Source organism: Salmo trutta, chromosome 21, assembly GCF_901001165.1.
Source record: "Salmo trutta chromosome 21, fSalTru1.1, whole genome shotgun sequence".
Lineage (NCBI taxonomy): Eukaryota > Metazoa > Chordata > Actinopteri > Salmoniformes > Salmonidae > Salmo > Salmo trutta.
In genome coordinates, this window is record NC_042977.1 from 2,766,199 (window position 1) to 2,793,375 (window position 27,177).

The 27,177-nt window shown below is 42.3% G+C and overlaps 1 protein-coding gene across 3 annotated transcripts in view; it reads left to right on the forward strand.

Moving 5' to 3' along the window:
• Nucleotides 1-27,177, forward strand: part of myo10 (myosin X) — a 290,886-nt gene that overhangs the window by 255,349 nt on the left and 8,360 nt on the right. For all 3 annotated transcript variants that reach the window (XM_029703950.1, XM_029703951.1, XM_029703952.1), the window contains 12 exons: nucleotides 3,275-3,314; nucleotides 3,586-4,593; nucleotides 4,812-4,932; nucleotides 5,562-5,805; nucleotides 7,692-7,787; nucleotides 18,825-18,918; nucleotides 19,427-19,482; nucleotides 22,261-22,403; nucleotides 22,580-22,771; nucleotides 25,596-25,753; nucleotides 25,949-26,072; nucleotides 26,448-26,745. In XM_029703950.1, the coding sequence (XP_029559810.1) occupies nucleotides 3,275-3,314; nucleotides 3,586-4,593; nucleotides 4,812-4,932; nucleotides 5,562-5,805; nucleotides 7,692-7,787; nucleotides 18,825-18,918; nucleotides 19,427-19,482; nucleotides 22,261-22,403; nucleotides 22,580-22,771; nucleotides 25,596-25,753; nucleotides 25,949-26,072; nucleotides 26,448-26,745 (2,574 nt within the window). The remainder of the gene's footprint in view (nucleotides 1-3,274; nucleotides 3,315-3,585; nucleotides 4,594-4,811; nucleotides 4,933-5,561; nucleotides 5,806-7,691; nucleotides 7,788-18,824; nucleotides 18,919-19,426; nucleotides 19,483-22,260; nucleotides 22,404-22,579; nucleotides 22,772-25,595; nucleotides 25,754-25,948; nucleotides 26,073-26,447; nucleotides 26,746-27,177) is intronic.

A 27,177-nucleotide genomic window follows, 5' to 3' on the forward strand; every position in this document is an offset into this window, starting at 1 on the left:
CAAAGTGCTGTACAGAAACCCAGCCTAAAACCCCAAACAGCAAGCAATGCAGGTGTAGAAGCACGGTGGCTAGGAAAAACTCCCTAGAAAGGCAAAAACCTAGGAAGAAAACTAGAGAGGAACCAGGCTATGAGGGGTGGCCAGTCCTCTTCTGGCTGTGCCGGGTGGAGATTATAACAGAACATGGCCAAGATGTTCAAATGTTCATAAATGACCAGCATGGTCAAATAATAGTAATGACAGTGAACAGGTCAGGGTTCCATAGCCGCAGGCAGAACAGTTTAAACTGGAGCAGCAGCACGGCCAGGTGGACTGGGGACAACAAGGAGTCATCATGCCAGGTAGTCCTGAGGCATGGTCCTAGGGCTCAGGTCCTCCGAGAGAGAGAGAGAGAGAGAGAGAGAGAGAGAGAAAGAAAGAGAGAATTAGAGAGAGCATACTTAAATTCACCGGATAAGACAGGAGAAATACTCCAGATATAACAGACTGACCCTAGCCGCCCGACACATAAACTACTGCAGCATAAATACTGGAGGTTGAGAAAGGAGGGGTCAGGAGACACTGTGGCCCCATCCGATGATAGGATGTTGTGTTGGTTAAATGTTCCAGGCAGGTTCCAGAATGCTTTTCTTGTGTTGTGTAATGGCAGCTGGTTTAGCAAGCTTTGGCACTGTGGCGATGTTGGCAAGGATGTTGGGTTTGGGGGGCTGTGACCCTGGCTTCTTGTAGACAACCGTTTTGTCCTTTCTGCACTCCACAGCCAGGTGGACAAGCCTCTTGTACACTTTCTTCACCACCCACTGCTTCATCCTCTTGCAGAATTATTGTTTTTACTGCAAGTCTCCTGGAAAGACATTGACTGATAATGAGGATGTGTAAAACATGAAGGCTGATAATGAGGATGTGTAAAACATGAAGGCTGATCATGAGGATGTGTAAAACATGAAGGCTGATCATGAGAATGTGTAAAACATGAAGGCTGATCATGAGGATGTGTAAAACATGAAGGCTGATCATGAGGATGTGTAAAACATGAAGGCTGATCATGAGGATGTGTAAAACATGAAGACTGATCATGAGGATGTGTAAAACATGAAGGCTGATCATGAGGATGTGTAAAACATGAAGACTGATAATGAGGATGTGTAAAACATGAAGACTGATCATGAGGATGTGTAAAACATGAAGGCTGATCATGAGGATGTGTAAAACATGAAGACTTATCATGAGGATGTGTAACCATGTTCATCTGTAAACAAAAAAGGGTACAGTAGACTGCTTTGTGTTTTGTTACAGTCAGAGTCAATAATGAGGCATTGAGATGAGCTATTAGCAAAGATATGCCAAGTTTGAGGGGGGCTTGACTTGTAGACAGTCTAGTTGTGTATTGTTGTGTATGAGCACCTACAGTTGTGCTGCTGAGAAGAAAAGCACTGCCAACAGTAGAGTAAATAGGTTAGAAGAGTATACTAATTGCCACTCTCTCCCATGCCAAAGAACTGACTGCAAGGGACTGAAAGTTTGAGGAGAACTTGGCTTGTAGACAGTTTAGTGTATTGGTGATTTTGTTATCTAAATAGGATATTGTGCTTTCATAAATACCTTTGGCTGTCCTGGATTGTTTCAAAGTCAGATGATGTTGAGCTTGAGCTTCTTGGCTGAAGCCTTTCATCCAATGGGTCTACAGGCTCTGTACTACTGAAGCTGGTGTCGAGGTCATCAGCAGCAGGGTTAGTCTGTAGGAAACACAGTAGTCAGTAATTAGCTAACATTTTACTACCTTGTCCCCATCAATACACACTCAAACAAGGTACTATATCGACCCACCCCTCTCATGTCAACAAATCATTCCTACTAACCTTCACACACAATACCCACCCACAACAGACATCAATCCATCACCCACACCATTCCCTTCTTACTAATACCTCCTTTTCTCCAATTTAGACTTTGTCTTGCATGAACAATCAACTAAGCCTCCATAATACAGAGAAAACTACAGTAGAAGTTGTATCCTTCTTGTAAACACACCAGTGGCGTGTATTCATGGATGCCAAGGGAAGCCAGGCTTCCCCCAAAAATGTAGCCAGAAAAGAAAAAAGAAAATAATTTATCTTTTGTGTTTTATAGTTTTCCTTCAATTCGCAAGAGGCTGAATGTATCTCACTGGAGAAAGCATCCGAGTGATCAAAACAGCACCCCTCTGTCTCAGTATGTGTAGCCCATCTATCTGATGCTGTCTGGTCAAAAAGAGTATGACCAAAGATTTGTATAACTATGCTCTGTGAAGGGCGCATGTGCAATAACTCAATCCCCCATTGCATTTCTTCTAAAGAAAGCAATTTTTTTCAACTTTGGCAAAGGGTAAAGTCTACAAAACTTAGTCCACTCTGTTCGTAACATATTCTAGTTATTGAGATTAAATGTTTCATCGATTAGAACATGTGCAGAATGTCGGCCAAAATCCATCTTGCTCCATCTTCTCCCACTGCCGGCCACTGGGCTTCCTCTTATCACTATATTTGGTAGTGAGTCGAAACGCCAAGTGGATGTTTCACATTTATAAATCCGGTGAAATATCTGTCTCATATGTGGTATAACATTGTATGACATTGTTGCTGCCCATAGCATTGAATGCCAGGGAAGCCAGCAAGCATTTGGCCTGCCTTGATAAGAAAAACTATAAAATAATAGCCAGCATTAAGCTAAACTGAGTGAGCTCAACTGTGAATGGTCCAGGTTCACCAAAAGAAAATGTCAAGGGAAGCCAATTTGGATTTGGCTTAACTCCTATCACATCGAATCAACAGAAATATGTCATTGCCAGACACAACTTTAATTGTTGCATTCTCATTGTGTTGCTAACTAGCTAAAATTGTATCTTTCCTAGCCATGGATGGAGATAGGGATTTGGACTTGTGGTTTTACTTAATTCTCCGTATTGACCAATTATTACAATGGTGATTCTGAACCAATGATAAATTCATACATTGTGCCCCTGGCCTGAGAGGATGGAAGTTCAATATGTAGCTAACTGTTAACTATATAGCTAGCTCATCGTTGCCCAAGAAAGGAAGCTAGGCTAGCGAGCAAGTTATAATACTGTTTATTTTGTTTATATATTTTTTCACCTTTATTTTGTTAGCGAGTAATGTTTAGACCAAGGTTTCTTTTTCAAATGAGCCATGTAAATACAAAAAATGCACACATGAAATGCGTGGTAATATGTAACATGACATGATGTCGCTGTTTTCTGTGTGTTTTTTTATTATAGGGAAAAGAAGAGACTGGAGGCTGAATGGCTAGCACAATATGTAAGAGTATCTATTAATCGCATAACATTCATTTAGGATTTGCTTCTAAATTGGCTTTATATTATCACCCCTTTCTCAATGCATGTTGCATGATTGTCTTTCACTCTCGGTGCCTGTTGGATAAAACCGAGGTAAACATTTTGCCACTGCGCTTTGTGTTGTGCTATCTCTCTCTGTCTTAGTTGCCTTTTGTTTAATAGCTTGCTGACCAATCTCAGTACCAGTCTCTCTCGAAACATTAGTTTTTGCACTCTCTTTTCTTTCTCCATAGGCAGAGAAAGCCAGGAAGGTTGAGGACCTCCATCGGGCCCAAGAGCTATACCTTCTGACTCAGACACAAACACAGACACAGAAAAATGTACAGACACAACAAGCAACATTGCCGGCAACTCAGGCAGTGCAGCAACAGCTGAATGAAATAGAGTCTTGCAAAATGTTCGAAGAGATCTCTACGGAGGAGTTTTCCGAAGAGGCGGTGCGGCCCCAGGACGCATCCCAGGACGCCTCGCAGGTGGAGGAGATCCTACGTCTGGAGCGGGAGATCCAAGAGCTTCAGCGGCAGAAGGAGCAGCAGGAGCTGTCCCTGACCGAGGCCTCCCTCCACCGTCTGCAGACCCTCCGTGACCAGGAACTGCAGCGCCTGGAGGACGAGGCGTGCAAGGCCGCCCAGCAGTTCTTGGAGTCGCTCAACTTCGACGAGATTGACGAGTGCGTGCGCAATATCGAGTGCTCGCTGGGCGTGGAGGAGGAGGAGAAGATAGGTGGAGAGAGGGATGAGGGTGAGGAGGAAGAGGTGGACGAAGGCTTTGGCGCCGATGATGAGGGATACAAGGACTCACCCAACCCCAGCGAGCATGGCCACTCAGACGGCCAGCGCACCAGTGGCATCCGCACCAGTGACGACTCATCCGAGGAGGACCCGTACGCTAATGACGGAATGCAGATCCCACTCCTGCCACCAAATACACTACTCCACCAGCCGCTGCCCCTGCCGCCGCAATTTCAAGCCTGCCACAGCGCCTCCTCTGGCGGGGACTTGGTCTACTGCCACCCCCAGGTTTCGGAGGCCCAGTCCGATGATCTGGTCGAGCTCATTCCTCCGGATGAAGACTCGGACTATGACCAGGATGACTATGATGAGGGGGCCGTAGTGTCCAGTGGCAGCATGGCATTCTCACAACCCTGCAAAGGGCAGTGGTCACCTGACTACCACGGCTCTGTGGGCACCTACAACAGTTCGGGGACCTATCGCTTCAGCTCGGACGGGGCCCAATCATCGGTGGGTACCAGCTGCAGGTGACATCACAACCTAGTTCAGGGGTCGAAGCAATAATATGGTTAATGGTTTTCATCAGTAAAAGTGAAACCAAGACATATTTTACTTATGATGTTGACATAATAACATGTTTATGTTAAACCTCAATATGTCTCTTATCGCAATATTTTTCAATATCTCTCTCTTTCTCTCGCTCTCTCTTTTTCCCTCTCTCTGCTCAGTTTGAGGACAGTGAGGATGATTTCAACAGGTTCGACATGGACGATGAGCTGTCCTACCGACGAGACTCGGTCTATAGTTGTGTCACACTGCCATACTTTCACAGCTTCCTCCACATCAAAGGTAACACATTTTTGTTCTAGCCCAGCACTAACACAACTAATTGATAAACTAGTCATCAAACCCATGGTTAGTTGAATCAGGTGTTTACTTTTCACTGAGTCACACTTTGCCATTATTACAATTTACCACTAGGTTGCACTGCAGGCATTTGGGAAGAGCACGGCAGTGTTCCTCCATATTGGCAAAATGAGTGTATGGGGGTCTTTCCAACTCACTGCTCACCATTATCCCTCTCTCTCCCTCTATCCCCATCACACCATCTCTCTTTAGGGGGTCAGAGGAGCAGTTGCTTGTGCTTGTTGTGACGTTGTCCCTTCTCTCCCCTTCACTTTCTTTCTAGCTCTATGTCCTTTCCTCTCTCATTCCCTGTCACTTGCCCTTACTCTTTAATATTGTATGAACATATTAAATGTTTTTTATTGAAACTCAATCATTTGTTTCTGGTTTATATTCCAAGTTATTTTGTTGAAGAATCAATGAGGAAATAGCTTTAATTGAAATGACCATTGAACTTTAATGGATGTTAATCTCTTTGACTGTGTTACAGCCACACGGTCTTACCTCTACACTTTAATTTAATAATTTCCAATGCCTAACATCTCCCCCTCTCTCTCCCTTCTCTACCCCAGGTGGCCTGATGAACACGTGGAAACGGCGTTGGTGCGTGCTGAAGGACGAGACCTTCCTGTGGTTCCGCACTAAGCAGGAGGCCCTGAAGCAGGGCTGGCTCCACAAGAAGGGTGGCGGCTCCTCAACGCTGTCACGCCGCAACTGGAAGCGCCGCTGGTTCGTCCTGCGCCAGAGCAAGCTCATGTACTTCGAGAAAGACGGCGAGGACAAGATGAAGGGCATGCTGGACATGCATGCAGCCAAGTAAGGAGTGAACTATATAAGGGCTATGTTAAAATGCATCCTTCCTGCTGCCCTTCCTTGAGGTAATCAGTGTATTTGTATTTATTATGGATCCCCATTAGCTGCTGCCGAAGCAGCAGCTACTCTTCCTGGGGTCCAGCAAAATTAAGGCAGTTAATACAATTTTAAAAACATTACAATACATTCACAGATTTCACAACACACTGTGTGCCCTCAGGCCCCTACTCTACCTCTACCACATATCTACACTACTAAATCCATGTCTATGTATAGTGTGTGTGTGTGTGTGTGTGTGTGTGTGTGTGTGTGTGTGTGTGTGTGTGTGTGTGTGTGTGTGTGTGTGTGTGTGTGTGTGTGTGTGTCTGTGCCAATGTTTGTGTTGCTTCACAGTCCCCGCTGTTCCTTAAGGTATTTTTTTATCTGTTTTTTAAATCAAATTTGACTGCTTGCATCAGTTACTTGATGTGGAATGGAGTTCCATATGTAGTACTGTGCGCCTCCCATAGTCTGTTCTGGACTTGGGGACTGTGAAGAGACCTCTTGTGGCATATCTTGTGGATTATGCATGGGTGTCCGAGCTGTGTGCCAGTAGTTTAGACAGACAGTTCGGTGCATTCAACATGTCAATACCTCTCATAAACAAAAGTAGTGATGAAGTCAATCTCTCCTCCACTTTCAGCCAGGAGAGATTGACATGCATATTATTAATTATAGCTCTCTGTGTACATCTAAGGGCCAGCCGTTCTGCCTTGTTCTGAGCCAATTGCAATTTTCCTAAGTCCTTTTTTGTGGCACCTGACCACACGACTGAACAGTAGTCAAGGTGCGACAAAACTAGGGCCTGTAGGACCTGCCTTTTTGATAGTGTTAAGAATGCAGAGCATCGCTTTATTATAGACATACTTCTCCCCATCTTAGCTACTACTGCATCAATATGTTTGACCATGACAGTTAACAATCTAGGGTTACTCCAAGCAGTTTAGTCATCTCAACTTGCTACATTTCCACATTATTTATTACAAGATTTAGTTGAGGTTTAGGGTTTAGTGAGTGTTTTGTTCCAAATACAATGCTTTTAGTTTTAGAAATATTTAGGGCTAACTTATTCCTTGCCACCCACTCTGAAACTAACTGCAGCTCTTTGTTGAGTGTTGCAGTCATTTCAGTCGCTGTAGAAGCTGACATGTATAGTGTTGAGTCATCCGCATACATACACACTCTAGCTTTACTCAAAGTCAGTGGCATTTCATTAGTAAAGATGGAAAAAATCAAGTGGCCTACACAGCTACCTTGAAGATTTCCTGCTTCTACCTGGATTATGTTTGAGAGACTTCCATTAAAGAACACCCTCTGTGTTCTGTTAGACAAGTAATTCTTTATCCGCATTATAGCAGGGAGTGTAAAGCCATAACACATATGTTTTTCCAGCAGCAGACTATGATCGATAATGTCAAAAGCCACACTGAAGTCTGACAAGACAGCCCCCACAATCAGTTTATCATCAATTTCTCTCAGCCAATCATCAGTTATTTGTGTAAGTGCTGTGCTTGTTGAGTGTCCTTCCCTATAAGCATGCTTAAATTCTGTTGTCAATGTGTTTACTGTGAAATAGAATTGTATCTGGTCAAACACCAATTTTTTCCAGTGATCTTACTTGACATGTTTATTGACACAGTGAAAACCTTGCTCCTATCAAATCATATTAGATCAGTGATTTCCTCAAAGATCGGAGGAAGGAAGGATACATTTTAGAGTATTTAAATAGAAGAAAATATTATACAAAGCTGTCTTTCTTAAAGCCTATCTGGCTAGTTTGGGGTTTTGTCTCTAGGTTTTATATCTGAAGAGAGGGAACGGATCTAGATTGATGTACTTCTATCTTGCAGAGAGATTGTGGACAACACAGGCAAGGAGAACGGAATCGACATCATCATGCCAGAGCGCACCTACCACCTTATTGCTGAGACCGCTGAGGATGCCAGGCAAGTCTAGTGTGTGTGTGTGTGTGTGTGTGTGTGTGTGTGTGTGTGTGTGTGTGTGTGTGTGTGTGTACACATGTGCATGGTCATCTACTAGGATCGGTTAGAGACCAAACCATTCAACTGCCCATATCAAAACAAATCAAATCAAGCTTTATTTATACAGCACATTTCAGATATGGAATGCAATGCAATGTTCTTCACAGGAAAAAATTATAATAAAAAACTATGAAAACAAAAGCTGAAATATTTACTACACAACAAACTTAAGATAAAAACAAAAGAATTACAAAAACTGAATGACTAAAAACCACCCTAAGGAAGAGCAAAGGTTAAAAGTATTATGGTCTCTTTTAAATATGTCCACAGTTTCAGCCCCCCTCAGGATCTCTGGCAGGCTATTCCAGAGGCTGGGGGCATAATAACTAAAGGCTCCCTTTTCATGCCTATTGGTCCTAGGGGTTGGGATAGTTAAAAGCCCCAGAGGACCTGAGGGACCTACTGGGTACATAACTTTTTCATTGTGTCTGACATGTATTGGGGTGCACAATCGTGGAGTGATTTAAAAACCAATAGAAAAATCTTAAAACGAATTATAAAACTCACATGCAGCCAGTGCAGAGACCTTAAAACCAGGGTAATGTGTGCTCTCCATCTGATCTTGGTCAGTACCCGTGCTGCAGCAGTTGACCAATGGCTTTCTTGGGTAGACCAGATAGGAGGGCATAACAACAGTCACGCCTGCTTGTAATAAAAGCATGGATTAGTCTCTCTGTATCACCCTGAGATAGAAACAGCCGCACCATGGCAATGTTCCTCAGGTGATAAAAAGCTATTTTGGTCACATTCCTAATGTATGAATGGAAATTTAGTTCAGAATCTAAAATAACACCTTGGTTTTTTACCTGGTGTTTTATTTTTATTGCCCGTGAATAAAATATGCAGCCAGATTCTCTCTCTGTGCTTTGGCTCCAACAATAATTACTTCGGTCTTGTCTTGATTCAGCTGAAAGAAGTTGTGAGCCATCCAAGTAAATCACTAATACAGTCTAATAATTTATCCGTAGAGCTAAAATCCTCTGGTGACACAGAAATGTAAAGTTGTGTATCATCTGGGTAGCAGCGAAAATCAATGTTGTGCTTTCTGATAATGCTGCCAAGGGGTAACATATAGAAACTGAACAGTACCAGACCCAAAATCGAACCTTGTTTTCTCTGAGTTATGTTCACCAAGGTTGACAAAAAACTCTGAACCGGTTAAATAGGTCCTAAACCAATTTAGAACTGGATCGGAGAGGCCAAACCACTTCTTCAGTCTGTCCAGGAGGACATCAAGGTCAACAATGTTGAATGTAGCACTTAAATCCAAGAGTACAAGGTCAAAGAGCTGTTTTGCATCTGTGTTGGCTCTAAGATCATTTACCACCTTTACTAAGGCTGTCTCTGTGCTGTGGTGCGCACGAAAATCAGATTGGAATAAAACATGTTTAATTACAGTTGGCACTTAAAATAATTTTGCTGTTTGAAAACCAATTTCTTCAGAATTTTGCATAAAGGATGGAAGGTTGGAGATTCTCCAAAACTTGCTAACTCTAGATTACTTTTCTTCAGAAGGGGTTTCACCATAGCAGTTTTAGTGCATTGGGGAAAGTGCCTGTGAACAGTGACTGATTAACAATAGCTTGCACTTCTTCAGATATGCAATTAAATCTGTTTTGTAGAAGGTGGTGGGGATAGGATCGAGAATTGGTATTTTATTAGGATCCCTATTAGCTGTTGCAAAAGCAGCAGCTACTCTTCCTGGGGTCCACATGACATAATACTTAGCATTAATAGACAACAGCTCAAGGAAAGAACTACATGAATGATTACATTTTTACACAAGGCACCGTAGCCTACATATCAATACATACACACAAACTATCTTGGTCAAATAGGGGAAAGGCATTGTGCCGTGAGGTGTTACTTTATCTGTTTTGTGAAACCAGGTTTGCTGTTTATTTGAGTAATATGAGATGGAACGGAGTTCCATGCAATAATGGCTCTATATAATACTGTACGCTTTCTTGAATTTATTCTGGATTTGGGGACTGTGAAAAGACCCCTGGTGTCAGGTCTGGTGGGGTAAGTGTGTGTGTCAGAGCTGTGTGTAAATTGACTATGCAAACAATATGGGATTTTCAACACATTAATGTTTCTTATAAAAATAAGAAGTGATGTCAGTCTCTCCTCAACTCTTAGCCAAGAGAGACTGGCATGCATAGTATTTATATCAGCCCTCTGATTACAATGAAGAACAAGACGTGCCGCTCTGTTCTGAGCCAGATGCAGTTTAACTAGGTCTCTCCTTGCAGCACTCAACCACATGACTGGACAATAATCAAGAGAAGGCAGGTACAGTGACTTGCGAAAGTATTCACCCCTTGGCATTTTTCCTATTTTGTTGCCTTACAACCTGGAATTAAAATAGATTTTTGGGGGGTTTGTATCATTTGATTTACACAACATGCCTACCACCTTCAAGATGCACCATTTTTTTATTGTGAAACAAATAAGAAATAAGACAAAAAAAACAGAAAACTTGAGCGTGCATAACTATTCACCTCTCCTATAGTAAATACTCTGTAGAGCAACCTTATGCAGCAATTACAGCTGCAAGTCTCTTGGGGTATGTCTTTATAAGCTTGGCACATCTAGCCACTGGGATTGTTGCACATTCTTCAAGGCAAAACTGCTCCAGCTCCTTCAAGTTGGATGGGTTCCGCTGGTGTACAGCAATCTTTAAGTCATACCACAGATTCTCAATTGGATTGAGGTCTGGGCTTTGACGAGTGTCAAAGCCACACGAGTGTTGCTTTAGCAGTATGCTTAGGGTCATTGTCCTGCTGGAAGGTGAACCTCCGTCCCAGTCTCAAATCTCTGGGAGGCTGAAACAGGTTTCCCTCAAGAATTTCCCTGTATTTAGCATCATCCATCATTCCTTCAATTCTGACCAGTTTCCCAGTCCCTGCCGATGAAAACCATCCCCACAGCATGATGCTGCCACCATCATGCTTCACTGTGGGGATGGTGTTCTCGGGGTGATGGGAGGTGTTGGGTTTGTACCAGACAAAGTGTTTTCCTTGATGGCCAAAAGCAACATTTTTGTCTCATCTGACCAGAGTACCTTCTTCCATATGTTTGGGGAGTCTCCCACATGCCTTTTGGCGAACACCAAACGTGTTTGCTTATTTTTTTCATTAACCTGTCTGGGAACCTGGTCAACAGCCAGTGGAACCGCGTCGCGCGAAATACAAATACCTCATAAATGCTATAACTTCAATTTCTCAAACATGACTATTTTACACCATTTTATAGATACACCTCTCCTGAATCGAACCACGTTGTCCGATTTCAAAAAGGCTTTACAGCAAAAGCAAAACATTAGATTATGTTAGGAGAGTACCCTGCCAAAAATAATCACACTCCCATTTTCAAAGCAACTAGCATGCATCACAAATACCCAAAACACAGCTAAATGCAGCACTAACCTTTGACAATCTTCATCAGATGACACTCCTAGGACATCATGTTACACAATACATGCATTTCTTGTTCGATAAAGTTCATATTTATATATAAAAACAGCATTTTACATCGGCGCGTGACGTTCAGAAAATATTTTCCCTCAAATGCTTCCGGTGAATCAGAGCTACAATTTACAAAATTACTATTCGAAAACATTATTAAAATGTAATATTGTCATTCAAAGAATTATAGATTAACATCTCATGAATGCAACCGCATTGCCAGATTTAAAAATAACTTTACTGGGAAATCACACTTTGCAATAAACGAGGTGCTATGCTCAGAAAAATAGGCTAGGCGATACAGGTTAGCGCCATCTTGGAACTATCTAAAATCAAATATACTATTGTAAATATTCCCTTACCTTTGATTATCTTCATCAGAAGGCACTTCCAGAAATCCCAGGTCCACAACAAATGTAGTGGGGTCCAGCAAAATTAAGGCAGTTTATGCAATTTTAAAACATTACAATACATTCACAGATTTCACAACACATTGTGTGCCCTCAGGCCCCTACTCCACCACTACCACATATCTACAGTACTAAATCCATGTCTATGTATAGTGCGTATGTTATCGTGTGTGTGTGTAGGTGTAAGCATGTGTCTGGGCCAATGTTTGTGTTGCTTCACAGTCCCCGCTGTTCCTTAAGGTGTTTTTTTAATCTGTTTTTTAAATCAAATTTTACTGCTTGCATCAGTTACTTGATGTGGAATAGAGTTCCATGTAGTCATGGCTCTATGTAGTACTGTGTGCCTCCCATAGTCTGTTCTGGACTTGGGGACTGTGAAGAGACCTCTTGTGGCATGTCTTGTGGATTATGTATGGGTGTCCGAGCTGTGTGCCAGTAGTTTAGACAGACAGTTTGGTGCATTCAACATGTCAATACCTCTCATAAAGTAGTGATGAAGTCAATCTCTCCTCCACTTTCAGCCAGGAGAGATTGACATGCATATTATTAATTATAGCTCTCTGTGTACATCCAAGGGCCAGCCGTTCTGTCTTGTTCTGAGCCAATTGCAATTTTCCTAAGTCCTTTTTTGTGGCACCTGACCACACGACTGAACAGTAGTCAAGGTGCGACAAAACTAGGGCTACTACTGCATCAATATGTTTGACCATGACAGTTAACAATCTAGGGTTACTCCAAGCAGTTTAGTCATCTCAACTTGCTAAATTTCCACATTATTTATTGCAAAATTTAGTTGAGGTTTAGGGTTTAGTGAGTGTTTTCTTCCAAATACAATGCTTTAAGTTTTAGAAATATTTAGGGATAACTTATTCCTTGCCACCCACTCTGAAACTAACTGCAGCTCTTTGTTGAGTGTTGCAGTCATTTCAGTCGCTGTAGTAGCTGACGTGTATAGTGTTGAGTCATCCGCATACATAGACTCTAGCTTTACTCAAAGTCTGTGCCATGTCATTAGTACAAATTGAACAAAGTAAGGGGCCTACACGGCTACCCTGGGGAATTCCTGAAGCTAACTAGATTATATTTGATAGGCTACCATTAAAGAACACCCTCTGTGTTCTGTTAGACAAGTAACTCTTTATCCGCATTATAGCAGGGGGTGTAAAGCCATAACACATACATTTTTCCAGCAGCAGACTATGATCAATAATGTTAAAAGCTGCACTGAAGTCTATCAAGACAGTCCCCACAATCATTTTATCATCAATTTCTCTCAGCCAATCGTCAGTCATTTGTGTAAGTGCTGTGCTGGTTGAGTGTCCTTCCCTATAAGCATGCGGAAATTCTGTTGTCAATTTGTTTACTGTAAAATAGCATTGTATCTGGTCAAACACAATTTTTTCCAGATGTTTACTAAGGGTTGGTAACAGGCTGATTAGTCAGCTATTTGAGCCAGTAAACGGGGCTTTACTATTATTGGGTAGCGGATTGACTTTAGCTTCCATCCAGGCCTGAGGGCACACGCTCTCTAGTACTCTTAATTTGGTTGTTGTCCTTGTGACATGCCCTGACCTGAGAGAGAGGGTTTGTTTCTCTATGTGTTTAGGTCAGGGTGTGGGGTGGGCATTCTATGTGTTGTATTTCTTTGTGTTGGGCCGAGTATGGTTCCTAACCAGAGGCAGCTGTCTATCGTTGTCTCTGATTAGGAACCATACTTAGGCAGCCTGTTTTTCCTTTGGGTTTTGTGGGTAGTTGTTTGCTGTTTTGTTCTTGTAACCTGACGGAACCGTTGATGGTCGTTTTTGTTGTTTTTGATTTAGTGTTTTCATTAAAGTAAAATATGAGCACTTTATGCACCGCGCCTTGGTCCCCTTTGTACGACCCTCGTTACACCTTGATGATCTTTTTGGCCTTCCTTTGACATCGGGTGCTGTAGGTGTCATGGAGGGCAGGTAGTTTGCCCCCGGTGATGCCTTGTGCAGACCGCACCACCCTCTGGAGAGCCTTGCAGATGAGGGCGGTGCAGTTGCCATACCAGGCTGTGATACAGCCCAACAGGATGCTTTCGATTGTGCATCTGTAAAAGTTTGTCAGAGTTTTGGGTGACAAGCCAAATTTCTTCAGCCTCCTGAGTTTGAAGAGGCGCTATTGCGCCTTCCTGTTAGGATGGTATGCAAACTGAAGTGGGTCTAGGGTGGCCGGTAAGGTGGCTGTGATATGATCCTTGACTAGCCTCTCAAAGCACTTCATGATGACAGAAGTGAGTGCTACGGGGCGGTAGTCATTTAGTTCAGTTATCTTTACCTTTTTGGGTATAGGAACAATGGTAGCTATCTTGAAGCATATGGAGACAACAGACTGGGATAGGGAGCGATTAAATATGTCCATAAACACACCAGCCAGCTGGTCTGTGCATGCTCTGAGGACGCGGCTAGGGATGCCATCTGGGCCAGCAGCCTTGCGAGGGTTAACATGTTTAAATGTTTTACTCACGTCAGCCACTGAGAAGGAGAGGATGGGGGGCGCAGTCTTTGTTAGCAAGCCGCGACGGTGGCACTGTATTATCCTCAAAGTGGGCAAAGAAGGTGTTTAGTTTGTCTGGAAGCGTGACGCCGGTATTCGTGACATGGCTGTTTTTGTTTTTGTAGTCCGTGATTTCCTGTAGACCCTGCCACATATGTCTCGTGTCTGAGCCGTTGAGTTGCAACTCCACCTTATCCCTGTATTACGCTTGTTTGATTGCCTTGCGGAGGGAAAAAACGACACTGTTTATATTTAGCCATATTTCCAGACATCTTTCCATGGTTAAATGCGGTGGATCACGCTTTCAGTTTTGTGTGAATGCCGCCATCCATCCACGGTTTCTGGTTAGGGTAGATTTTAATAGTCACAGTGGGTACGACATAGGGCCTTTGCGTGGTAGGCACAAATAATCAAACTTCTCATCAGGTCTTGCTTGACTGACACCCAGCCTAATGTTGGTTATATTATCTCTGAAATATGCCGCAAACTCATAACATTTAGATTTGGAGGAAAGTTCACATAGGTTTGAGGGGGTAGGATTTATCAGGCCATCAGTGGTAGAGAAGAGTACTCTCAAATTATTATGGATAGTAGTGATCAAGTTAGAAAAAAAATTATATCTGACATTTTAATTGCCTTGTTATTTATGTCAAGTTGATCTCTCAGAATATCATAATAGACCTGCAATTTTGACTTTCTCCACTTCCGCTCTGCCTTTCTGCAATTTATCCTTAATTGATTTGTTTCCTCACTCATCCAAGGGGTTCTCTGTTTGGATGTGACCTTTTTCAACTTTACTGGAGCTATGGCATCAATGGTTGCCCTCTATTTGCTATTAAAGTTATCAACTAAATCATCACAAGAGTAAGGCAAAATAGGTAGTGAAGTATTGTTCATTAACTCAATAAAATCTGCAGAAACTTCAGAGGTAAGAGCATTTCTTAATAATGCATTCAGTATTACCCTGTGCTATGGGCAACAAGGTAGTCATAAATACACAGTGGTGATCAGATAAAGCAACATCAACAATAGAGGATATGCCAATAGAAAGCCTCTTGGTAATAACCAGGTCCAGTGTATGACGATGGTTATAAGTGGGCCCAGTAACATGTTGGTTAAAGTCCATAGAGCTCAAAAGATTAATGAATTCAATGGCCTTGGAGACAGTCTCTTTGTCAACGTGAATATAACATTTGCCTAACACAATGATTTTATCATAGTTCTCAAAGACAATAGAGAATAGTTCAGATAAATCAGTAAAGAAAGTGGGGCAGTGCTGGTGACCTATACAGGGTTATGGTCAGAACTGGCAGCTGACATTTAAACAGTATAGCATGATGCTCAAAAGACCCAAAGTCACCAAAAGAAAAAATAACCTTACAGCTGAGAGCATACAAATAGAGGCCTTTTCCACTTTTCTGATAGAGTATGAAAAGCTGTAGTCCAAAGGGGAGGCTTCAATAAGAGCAGCACACTACAATCTGATGACAGCAATGTTTCAGTGAGAAACATCCAATCGACTTTGCGCTCAGTAATGAGGTCATTCACGAGAAAAGGTTTATTAGGGATTGCTTTAACATTTAAAAGTGCCATATTCAATGAGTGTGGGCCACTCTGCCCCTCGGGCATCTGCCTCGAGGTAACCAATGGAATAACAACCAAATGATTAACGTAACAACCATGTTTTCTGACAGTCTCCAATCTAACAGAATGACAGTTTGTATAAACTCACTAGAAGGCGGAGTTAAAGGAACATAAATTAGGTTACTCACGATAACAATAGTGCCATTTCTACAGGAGTTGATATGCTTTACAAGTCCTCTATTGCTTATTCTGACAGGGAGAACTGGAGCACTACCAGACCCTGTCTGTCAGTCTCTAAAATGGTTTGATGTTTCTGGGACTGGATCACTACCAGACCCTGTCTGTCAGTCTCTAAAACAGTTTGATGTTTCTGGGGCTGGAGCACTACCAGACCCTGTCTGTCAGTCTCTAAAACGGTTTGATGTTTCTGGGACTGGAGCACTACCAGACCCTGTCTGTCAGTCTCTACAACAGTTTGATGTTGCTGGGACTGGAGAACTACCAGACCCTGTCTGTCAGTCTCTAAAACAGTTTGATGTTGCTGGGACTGGGGCACTACCAGACCCTGTCTGTCAGTCTCTAAAACAGTTAGATGTTGCTGGGACTGGAGAACTACCAGACCCTGTTTGTCTGTCTCTAAAACAGTAAGATGTTGCTGGGACTGGAGAACTACCAGACCCTGTCTGTCAGTCTCTGAAACAGTTTGATGTTTCTGGGACTGGAGCACTACCAGACCCTGTCTGTCAGTCTCTGAAACAGTTTGATGTTGCTGGGACTGGAGCACTACCAGACACTGTCTGTCAGTCTCTAAAACAGTTTGATGTTGCTGGGACTGGAGCACTACCAGACCTGTCTGTCAGTCTCTGAAACAGTTTGATGTTGTTGGGACTGGAGAACTACTAGACCTGATGTTGCTGGGACTGGAGCACTACCAGACCCTGTCTGTCAGTCTCTAAAACAGTTAGATGGTGCTGGGACTGGAGCACTACCAGACCCTGTCTGTCAGTCTCTGAAACAGTTTGATGTTTCTGGGACTGGAGCACTACCAGACCCTGTCTGTCAGTCTCTAAAACAGTTTGATGTTGCTGGGACTGGAGCACTGCCAGACGCTGTCTGTCAGTCTCTAAAACAGTTAGATGTTGCTGGGTCTGGAGAACTACCAGACCCTGTTTGTCAGTCTCTAAAACAGTTTGATGTTGTTGGGACTGGAGAACTACTAGACCTGATGTTGCTGGGACTGGAGCACTACCAGACCCTGTCTGTCAGTCTCTAAAACAGTTAGATGGTGCTGGGACTGGAGCACTGCTAGACGCTGTCTGTCAGTCTCTAAAACAGTTAGATGTTGCTGGGTCTGGAGAACTACCAGACCCTGTCTGTCAGTCTCTAAAATAGTTAGATGTTGCTGGGACTGGAGAACTACCAGACCCTGTCTGTCAGTCTCTAAAACAGTTTGATGTTGCTGGGACTGGGGCACTACCAGACCCTGTCTGTCAGTCTCTAAAACAGTTAGATGTTGCTGGGACTGGAGAACTACCAGACCCTGTTTGTCTGTCTCTAAAACAGTAAGATGTTGCTGGGACTGGAGAACTACCAGACTCTGTTTGTCAGTCTCTAAAACAGTTAGATGTTGCTGGGTCTGGAGAACTACCAGACCCTGTCTGTCAGTCTCTGAAACAGTTTGATGTTTCTGGGACTGGAGCACTACCAGACCCTGTCTGTCAGTCTCTGAAACAGTTTGATGTTGCTGGGACTGGAGCACTACCAGACGCTGTCTGTCAGTCTCTAAAACAGTTTGATGTTGCTGGGACTGGAGCACTACCAGACCCTGTCTGTCAGTCTCTGAAACAGTTTGATGTTGTTGGGACTGGAGAACTACCAGACCTGATGTTGCTGGGACTGGAGAACTACCAGACCCTGTCTGTCAGTCTCTAAAACAGTTTGATGTTGCTGGAACTCGAGCACTACCAGACCCTGTCTGTCAGTCTCTAAAACAGTTTGACGTTGCTGGAAATAATCCTGGAACCCCTGCGGTCAGGGTGAATCCTGTCTCTTTTAAAAAGTGCTGGTTGCTCCCAGCAAATCAAAGTTGTCACAAAAAGACACATTCCTGTCGTTGCAAAGTTTCTTCAGGTACTCGTTCAGGGCAAAGAGTCGGCTAAAACGCAAAGCTGTTTGATAGCTGGATCGAATCTTCTCGGATAGATGAAGGGGGGCCAGACTGCCCCCCCATTCTTATTAAAAGTAGCATCACAAGAGAGAACCTTTCTATGAGCGCACATGTTCATAATGTATTATGAATTAATTCATAAGGCCTTAAGGTCTTTCATACCACTATCATAAGACTTGCTATAATCATTCATAATGGCTTCTTTTAACTGCTTTTATGAATTCCTTATAGCATTTTAATCACTCCTTTTCGTTTTCCATTTCAAACACGCCCCTAGTAAAAGGTCTTTGATAGTGACCCCTGTAACAGACCATTAAAATACATTTTAATCCAGCGCAGACAAGATTTACAGTTCTTTGTTCCGCTGTTATAGGCTGACACTCTTCGGTGGTAGTTAGCCCAACGGCTAAGGAGTTGGTCCTGTGGTCAAAAGGTGGCCGTTTCGAATCCCAGGCCGGGTGCTGGACAAGGGGCGGAATTGATCTGGCAACTGGAGGGCTGCTGGGTTTATATCCTCAAGACATTACCCTGTTGGGCCCTTGAGCAAGGCCCTTAACCCCACAACATGCTCTCCATTCAGGGGTGCTGCACTGCAGCTTTACCCTGTGCTCATCTCAACTATATGTGTGATGTGTGCTGCCTGGAGGGGTGAGGACGGAGCAGAAGACACATTTCTGTTGTTCTCTGTAACTAATGGACAATAAATATGTATTGTATTGTTGTTGTATTGTTCCTGTGTGTAGTTTCTGTGGTTCCTATTGGCTGACACTCTTCTCTGTGTTTTCAGTCAATGGTTCAGTGTGCTCAGCCAGGTGCACACCTCCACAGAGCAAGAGATCAGGGAGATGCACGACGAACAAGCCAACCCCCAGAACGCAGTGGTGAGTACTACAGGAAGAAGAGGAGGATGATGGGCAATAGAGTTTCAATACGGGAGCTTTGGTTATACAGTATGTAAAGGGAAAGCTGGGTATACAGAATGCTGGAAAACATTGTGAGTAGATGGGGGGATTGTTTTTGGGGGATGGCATCTGATTCAGAACAGGTATTTATTAGGATCCCCAAATAGCTGTTGCTGAGGCAGTGGCTACTCTTCCTTGGGGGGGGGGGGGGGGGTGTACGTGTGTACGTGTGTACGTGTGTGTGTGTGTGTACGTGTGTGCGTGTGTGTGTGTGTGTACGTGTGTGTGCGTGTATTTGTGCGTGTATTTGTGCGTGTGTGTGTGGATGTGGGGAAATAATGAGAACCTAGGGAGTTGGAAGGTCAAACTCACATCAGAACCCCAGTCACACTGAACCGTATCTTTTGTGTAAAGTGACTTTGTGCTCTGACTGGTAGTTGAAGGACATCTATTCTCTGTCTTATAAAGGCTCTCGCTCTCTCCTCAGGGAACCCTCGATGTTGGCTTGATCGATTCAGTCTGTGCGTCAGACAACCCTGAACGGTGAGATTCACGTTACACCAACAGTGGGGTCCAAAATGATGGACACCCTTGATAAAGATGAAGAAAAATGACTGTATGAAATAAATAGTTCAAATACTGAGCTACATTGTATAAAAAAATGGAAACGATATTATTTTATACTGAAACAATTGCTCAGAGAAAGAGATTTGTTGAACAAGTAGTACTTTTTTCTCTCAAAAAGATAGGGGTCAAAATGATTGACACCCCAGTTTTCAATACCTTTCAATACCTCCCTCACCTTGCGAGAATAAAAAAAAAAGCTTCAAACTGTAACCAGTGCCTGCAACCTGGTCCAGGTTATCAGTCAACCTACCAGGGTATTTACAAACAACACAGGAATTAAATCATCAACATGTATTGATCACATCTTTACTAATGTTTCAGAAATGTGCTTTCATGCAGTTTCCAAATCCATCGGATGTAGTGATCACAATATAGTAGCCATATCTAGGAAAACTACAGTTCCAAAGGCTGGGTCTAATATAGTGTATAAGAGGTCATACAATACGTTTTGTAGTGATTCCTATGTTGTTGATGTAAGGAATATTTGTTGGTCTGTGGTGTGTAATGAGGAGCAACCAGATGCTGCACTTTACACATTTATGAAATTGCTTATTCCAGTTACTAATGCACCCATTAAAACGTAAAAACGGTTAAATCCCTGTGGATTGATGAGGAATTTAAAAATGATATGGTTGAGAGGGATGAGGCAAAAGGAATGGTAAATAAGTCTGGCTGCCAACTGATTGGCAAACATATTGCAAATTGATAAATCGTGACTAAACTGAATAAAAAGAAGAAGAAACTATACTATGAATCAAAGATAAATTATATAAAAAATTACAGTTTAAAGCTCTGGAGCACCTTAAATGACATTTTGGGCAAAAAGGCAAACTCAGCTCCATCATTCATTGAACCAGTTGGCTCATTCATCACAAAACCGACTGATATTGTAAATTACTTTAATTATTTTTTTCACTGGCAAGATAAATAAACTTAGGGATGACATGCCAGCAACAAACGCTGACACTACACATCCAAGTATAACTGATCAAATAATGAAAGACAAGCATTGTAGTTTTGAATTCTGTTAAGTGAGTGTGGAAGAAGTGAAAAACGTATTGTTGTATATCAACAATGACAAGCCACCGGAGTCTGACAACTTGGATGGAAAATTACTGATGAAATTGTCACTCCTATTTGCCATACCTTCAATCTAAGTCTACTAGAAAGTGTGTGCCCTCAGGCCTGGAGGGAAGCAAAATTAATTCCGCTACCCAAGAAGAGTAAAGCCTCCTTTACTGGCTCAAATAGCTGACCAATCAGCCTGTTACCAACCCTTAGTAAACTTCTGGAAAATGTGTTTGACCAGATACAATGCTATTTTACAGTAAGAAAATTGACAACAGACTTTTAGCACGCTTATAGGGAAGGACATTCAACATGCACGCCACTTAGATAAATGACTGATGATTGGCTGAGAGAAATTGATGATAAAAAGATTGTGGGGGCTGTTTTGTTAGACCTCAGTGCAGCTTTTGACATTATCGCTCATAGTCTGCTGCTGGAAAAACGTATGTGTTATGGCTTTACACCCCCTGCTATATTGTGGATAAAGAGTTACCTGTCTAGCAGAACACAGAGGGTGTTAGGGTCTATGTATGAGGATGACTCAACACTATACACGTCAGCTACTACATCGAGTGAAATCACTGCAACACTTAACAAAGAGCTGCAGTCAGTTTCAGAATGTGTTTCAAAGAATACATTTGTCCTAAATATTTCACTTAACCCTAAACCTCAACTAAGTCTTGCGATAAATAATGTCAAAATTAAGCAAGTTGAGGTGACTGGATTGTAAATTGTCATGGTCAAAACATGTTGATATAACAGTAGCTAAGATGGGGAGAAGTCTTCCATAATAAAGCGATGCTCTTCCTTTTTATCAACACTATCAACAAGGCAGGTCCTACAGGCCCTAGTTTTGTCTTACCTGTACAACTGTTCAGTCGTGTGGTCAGGTGCCACAAAGAGGGACGGAAAATGAATTGTCTCAGAACAGAGCAGCACGGCTGGCCCTTTAAATGTACACGGAGAGCTAACATTGATAATATGCTTGTAAATCTCTCATCATGGCTCAATGTGGAGGAGAGACTGACTTCATCACTACTTGTTTTTGTAATAAGTGTTGACATGCTGAATGCACCGAGGTGTCTGTTTGAACTACTAGCTTGGACACCCATGCATACCCCACAAGACATGCCACCAAAGGTCTCTTCACAATCCCCAAGTCCAGAACAGACTATGGGAGGCTCACAGTACTACATAGAGCCATGACTACATGGAACTCTATTCCACATCAGGTAACTGATGCAAGCAGTAAAATCTGATTTAAAAAGCAGATAAAAATACACCTTATGGAACCACGTGGACTGTTAAGAGACACAGACACACGCTTACACATACACATGATAAGACACGCACTCTACACACACGTACACATGGATTTTGTATTGTAGGTACTGTATGTGATAGTAGAGTAGTGGCCTGAGGGAGCACACTTAATGTGTTGTGAAAAGTGTTATGAAATGTAATGTCATGTAATATTTTTTATTGTCTAAAATGGTCTTAATGTTGCTGGACCTCAGGAAGAGTAGCTGCTGGCTAATGGGGATCCTTAATAAATACAAATACAAAGATGCATTCAAATAAACATAGTTGAACTAAATCTCCAACTTCACTCCTCTTCCTTCCCAGGACCAACTCCTTTGTGATGATCACAGCTAACAGGGTGTTACACTGCAATGCCGACACTCCTGAAGAGATGCACCACTGGATAACGTTGCTACAACGCTCCAAAGGAGACACGCGTGTGGAGGGACAGGAGTTCATCATCAGAGGTCAGACATTGTTACGTTACATTAACGCCAGAGGTCTGACATTATGTTATTATATTATGTTACAACATATCTGACCAGATCGTTATATTATATTATGCTACAACTTTAGGGATACATTTCAGTTGATATTTGATTTTGATTGAGTTGTAAAACGGTACAAATATCTGCCTCGTTAGGCTGGCTCCACAAGGAGATGAAGAACAGCAGCAGAGCCTCTCTGAAGCTGAAGAAGCGCTGGTTCCTGCTTACCCACAACTCCCTGGACTATTATAAAAGCTCGGAGCGCAACACCCTCAAGCTGGGCACCCTGGTGCTCAATAGCCTGTGCTCAGTGGTGCAGCCTGACGAGAAGGTCTTCAAGGAGACAGGTTAGAACTGGATTAGCTACATATACCTTTTTCACACTACTGAGTTGAGCCAAGCTGTATTTTACCGCGCTGGCCTGGTTTTGCACGCACCTGATAACATTTTCACACTACGAGCTGAGACGAGCTGTGTTGTACTTTGCTGGCTTGGTTACCCATCCACGTGATAGCCTTTTCACACTACTGAGCTGAGCCGAGTCAAGCCAAGCCAAGCTGTACTGTCCTGGCTTAGTTACGCATTTCATCATAGTTGTGCGAACCTTGCTAGAAAGGACTATGTAAAAAGAGAATATCCGAGCCAGGACAGTACGATTCGTGTAAGAATGAGTGAAAGATAGCTTAATAAAACTGATAAGGGATGGGTGGGAGGTAACACAACGGGTGAGTCTGTAGGAACATAAGGTGAGAGGAGGGTAATCTTTGATATTTTAAGCTTCGATGTTGGTAAAGGAAGATGGTACGGATGTAAGGACGAAAGTTGGATGGATGTTTTCTGGGAAATAAACCATATAAAGAAAACATATCTAATTCAGTACAGCAATATAAGGATAAGTATGCCTGTATAATATAAGGATACAAATGCCTGTATAAGAGGATACGGCTAGGCTAATGGCTAACAAACTAGGCAATGTTAGGTAAAACACTGGTTTCCTGTTCTACCTGATAATAAATTGCACACACCTGGTGTCCCATGTTTAAATCAGTCCCTGATTATAGGGGAACAATGAAAAATGCAGTGGAACTGGCTTCGAGGTCCAGAGTTGAGTTTGAGGGCTCTAAACCACATCAGATACATATGTAAAAGGAAAGAGGACTAACTTAATCAATAACGCATCTAAGTGAAACTGGAAATAAACTTCAGGTATGTAAGGAAGGAATATAACCTATCACAAAACACTTCTCCAAACACTTCACTCAGTCCATGAGGTAGCCACACTGATTAGGATGCAGATGTGCTGAGGGAGGAAGTCCCGTCCCTGCAGGGCCTTTTTCTTCTGGGTTTTGTTTGTTTATTTTGTTTGTTTTATTTTATTTTGTATTACACATGCTTGGAGAGTCTGGAAGTGGGTGGGGAATTTTCCAAAATGAGAGTGAAAGTGTGAAAACACAATGATGTGTCGTAATATGTAGTCATGGAAATGCTGCTATTATCTCATACTAACAAGATCACTGTAGAAAAGGCCTTTATATTTAGATTTCCCTATGCACCCCTAGTTTGTCCCTTTAGTTAGAATAACCGACAGCTCATTAGTCGAATCACCCCTAACTTTCTATCCAATCAGAGACGTTCTCTTTAACCTGCTCGCCTCCAGTCAGTGAGTTGCTGTGAAGACAGAGAACGGGCAGTTTGTGAGTTCGCCACAGAAGTAACAAGAAAAGAAGTTGCAGCATGTTTGGCTGTATTTGCGCGTGCATCTAAAAGCAGTGTAGTGGTGGAGAAGTGGGTATACTCCCAAAATGTCCCAAACAGCCCACGCGGTGAAGGAAAGGTTCCCTGTGTGAAAAATTCAATGAGAAACAGTGACACACACCTAAAATGATGAATCCCATATTGGTCTTTCACAGTCAGGCCAACCCAAGCTGTACTGTGCAAGTAGGATAATAGTAGGCCTACTATTTAAAAGATAAATTAGGCTGTCAACTGAGTCAGAAATTCACCGGTTTCTGATTTTTCCCTTATTCAGATTTTGGCTGTTGAAGTCACACTTTTTTAATAGTAAAACAACAAAATTGGATGTTGTAAATCCATAACAATGCTTAAACCACATCAGGAGACCACTGAGAATTTTTTTTATTCCAAGTGTGTAGTTTGTGTAGTTACCCTTTAATTCCAGTGTACAGGCACTTAGGACTGTTGTTTGGTTTGAGGTGTTTCTGTAGCACATGAGATGGAGTTTGTAAAAAAATGGTGTCTGGATTGTTGAAAATAATCATGATATCATTCTGCCAGGTAGGCATAGGCTAGTTAACATTTCATTTTTGAAAGACGTTGGGGGGGTTCTTAGCTGACATATGGAATTGTTTTAAGATAGTCATAATTTGGATTATTTAGCTATTTGATTTTGAATTTTAGGACCCCTTTAGGTATCAAAAAAATATATTTATTTTTGGGGGGGATACAATATTGAATATGGCCTTTACTACTATAGCCCAGAGAAACACATTGAATAACACATTCATAAATGGCAAAAAATACATAAAAAACAACAACATAAAAAACAAGGTTTTGAAGTGTTTGTCCTTTATCTAGGAGACATAAGAATGCTCATATTTAGTTTTTTGTTATTTTTACACATTTAACCACTTTTTTTGGTAAGCACAAAACTGCCTTCATACATTTTCACAGACCTAAAAAGTGGTCTCCTGATGTGGACTTCCAATTTTGCTGTGTGATTGAGAGCAAAAACCTGAAAAAAAATGAAAAAAATTGGAAAATAGAAACTTAGAAAAACAAAACAGAGAACTGAATTTGGGGAAAATCTAAACAAATATTTTTTTTATAACCAAAACAGATTTATGTAAATGTATAGTCTACGTACAATCAGAAGGAGATTATACTTAAGATACTCTTACTTAAGATACTCTTACATTTTTCTGTTTAACTAAAAAGCATAATTTTTTCTGTTTTCATAAAATACAAAGACAGGTTTAATGTTAAAAGGATTAATGTTGATGTTACTTAGAAAATAGCCCTGATCATATAGGCCTGGATCTAGATGATATCTAAAACAACTGACTCTGAATTCATACATTTTCAGTAAATGTAATTTTAAATCCTCCACTCTACTAGAGTTACTGAAAATAAATGACATTTTTCGTTTCCCAGGTTACTGGAACGTCACAGTTTACGGCCGGAAGCACTCGTACCGTCTCTACACCAAGCTCCTGAACGAGTCCACGCGCTGGGCCAGTGCCATGCAGAATGTCATCGACACCAAGGCCCCCATCAACACCCCCACCCAGAAGCTCATCCAGGACATCAAGGTTTTTCAATCATTTTTAAATAAAAGTTCATGAAAAACTAAGTCACTCTGGAAACATCCAAGTGCAAAATGGGAACATCTATGACAGCCATGATTATGTGTATTTAAATAATAGTGATTTATTGCGAGAAATAATTAGATTGAAGCGTCCTTTACTCCTCGCCGATGTGATTCTCATGTCATTCTGTATCCATAGGAGAACTGTCTGAACTCCGAGGTGGTGGAGCAAATCTATAAGAGGAACCCCATCCTGCGCTACAGTCACCACCCGCTCCACTCGCCACTGCTGCCCCTGCCCTACGGAGACATCCACATCAGCTGTAAGATCGCATGCTCCTTTAATTATGCACCCGCTCCCTCCCTCACCCACATCACCAACTGATAGCAACCTCTTTCTTTCCCTCTACATGCACACACGTATCTCTCTTTCTCTCACACACACACACACACTCTTTTTATTTCTCTCCCTCTCTCTCACTTTTCACCAACTTTCAGTAACCTCTTCCCTCTCCCCTAAACACACTCTATTACACACACACACACACACACACACACACACACACACACACACACACACACACACACACACACACACACACACACACACACTATAAGTACATTAGACATGTCCTGTTTTGAAAATATTGAGTTAATATCTATAATTGTCCCTTATCTACCCCCTTTCCCCTCTACAGCTCTGAGGAACAAGGGCTACACGACGCTCCAGGACGAGGCGCTCAAGATGTTCAACTCGCTGCAGCACCTGGAGGGGGTTACCGACCCCGTGACCATCATCCAGGGTGTGCTGCAGACGGGCCAGGAGCTGAGGCCCCTGAGGGATGAGCTCTACTGCCAGCTGATCAAACAGACCACTCGCCCCCCACAGCCCTGCAGCCCTGGGAACCTGTGCTGCTGGAGGATCCTGGCATGCATGTGCTGCACGTTCATGCCATCGCGCGGAATCCTCAAGTACCTCAAGTTCCACTTCAAGAGGTGAGAGGGCCCATTGTTGTAGCAAATATGAAATATGGTCAGTCTTGATTTCTGTTGAAGGATCAGAGTGTTGTGGGCCACACATACTGGGTATTTTTGATAGCTGATTGTAAAACACTTCGCATAAAACCATCTACTAAATGAGCAGTAGCACTTTATATGATGGGGTAACACCTTATTGGAACAAGTCATAACACCTTTATGAGTGTTGCAATATTATTCATAACAACCGTCATAACACATTTATTTATCATCATTCATAAAACATTTTTAAATAAAAGTCCCTTCGAATAGCTCTTTAGTCATCAGTACAACAGAAATTCATGTTTTTACTGTCACAGTACCCAACCTCCTGACACACTATTTACGCACCAGTCTGGGTGCACTGGCTACGCCTCGGAGTATTACCCAGGTAGCAGTTTAGGGGTTTAT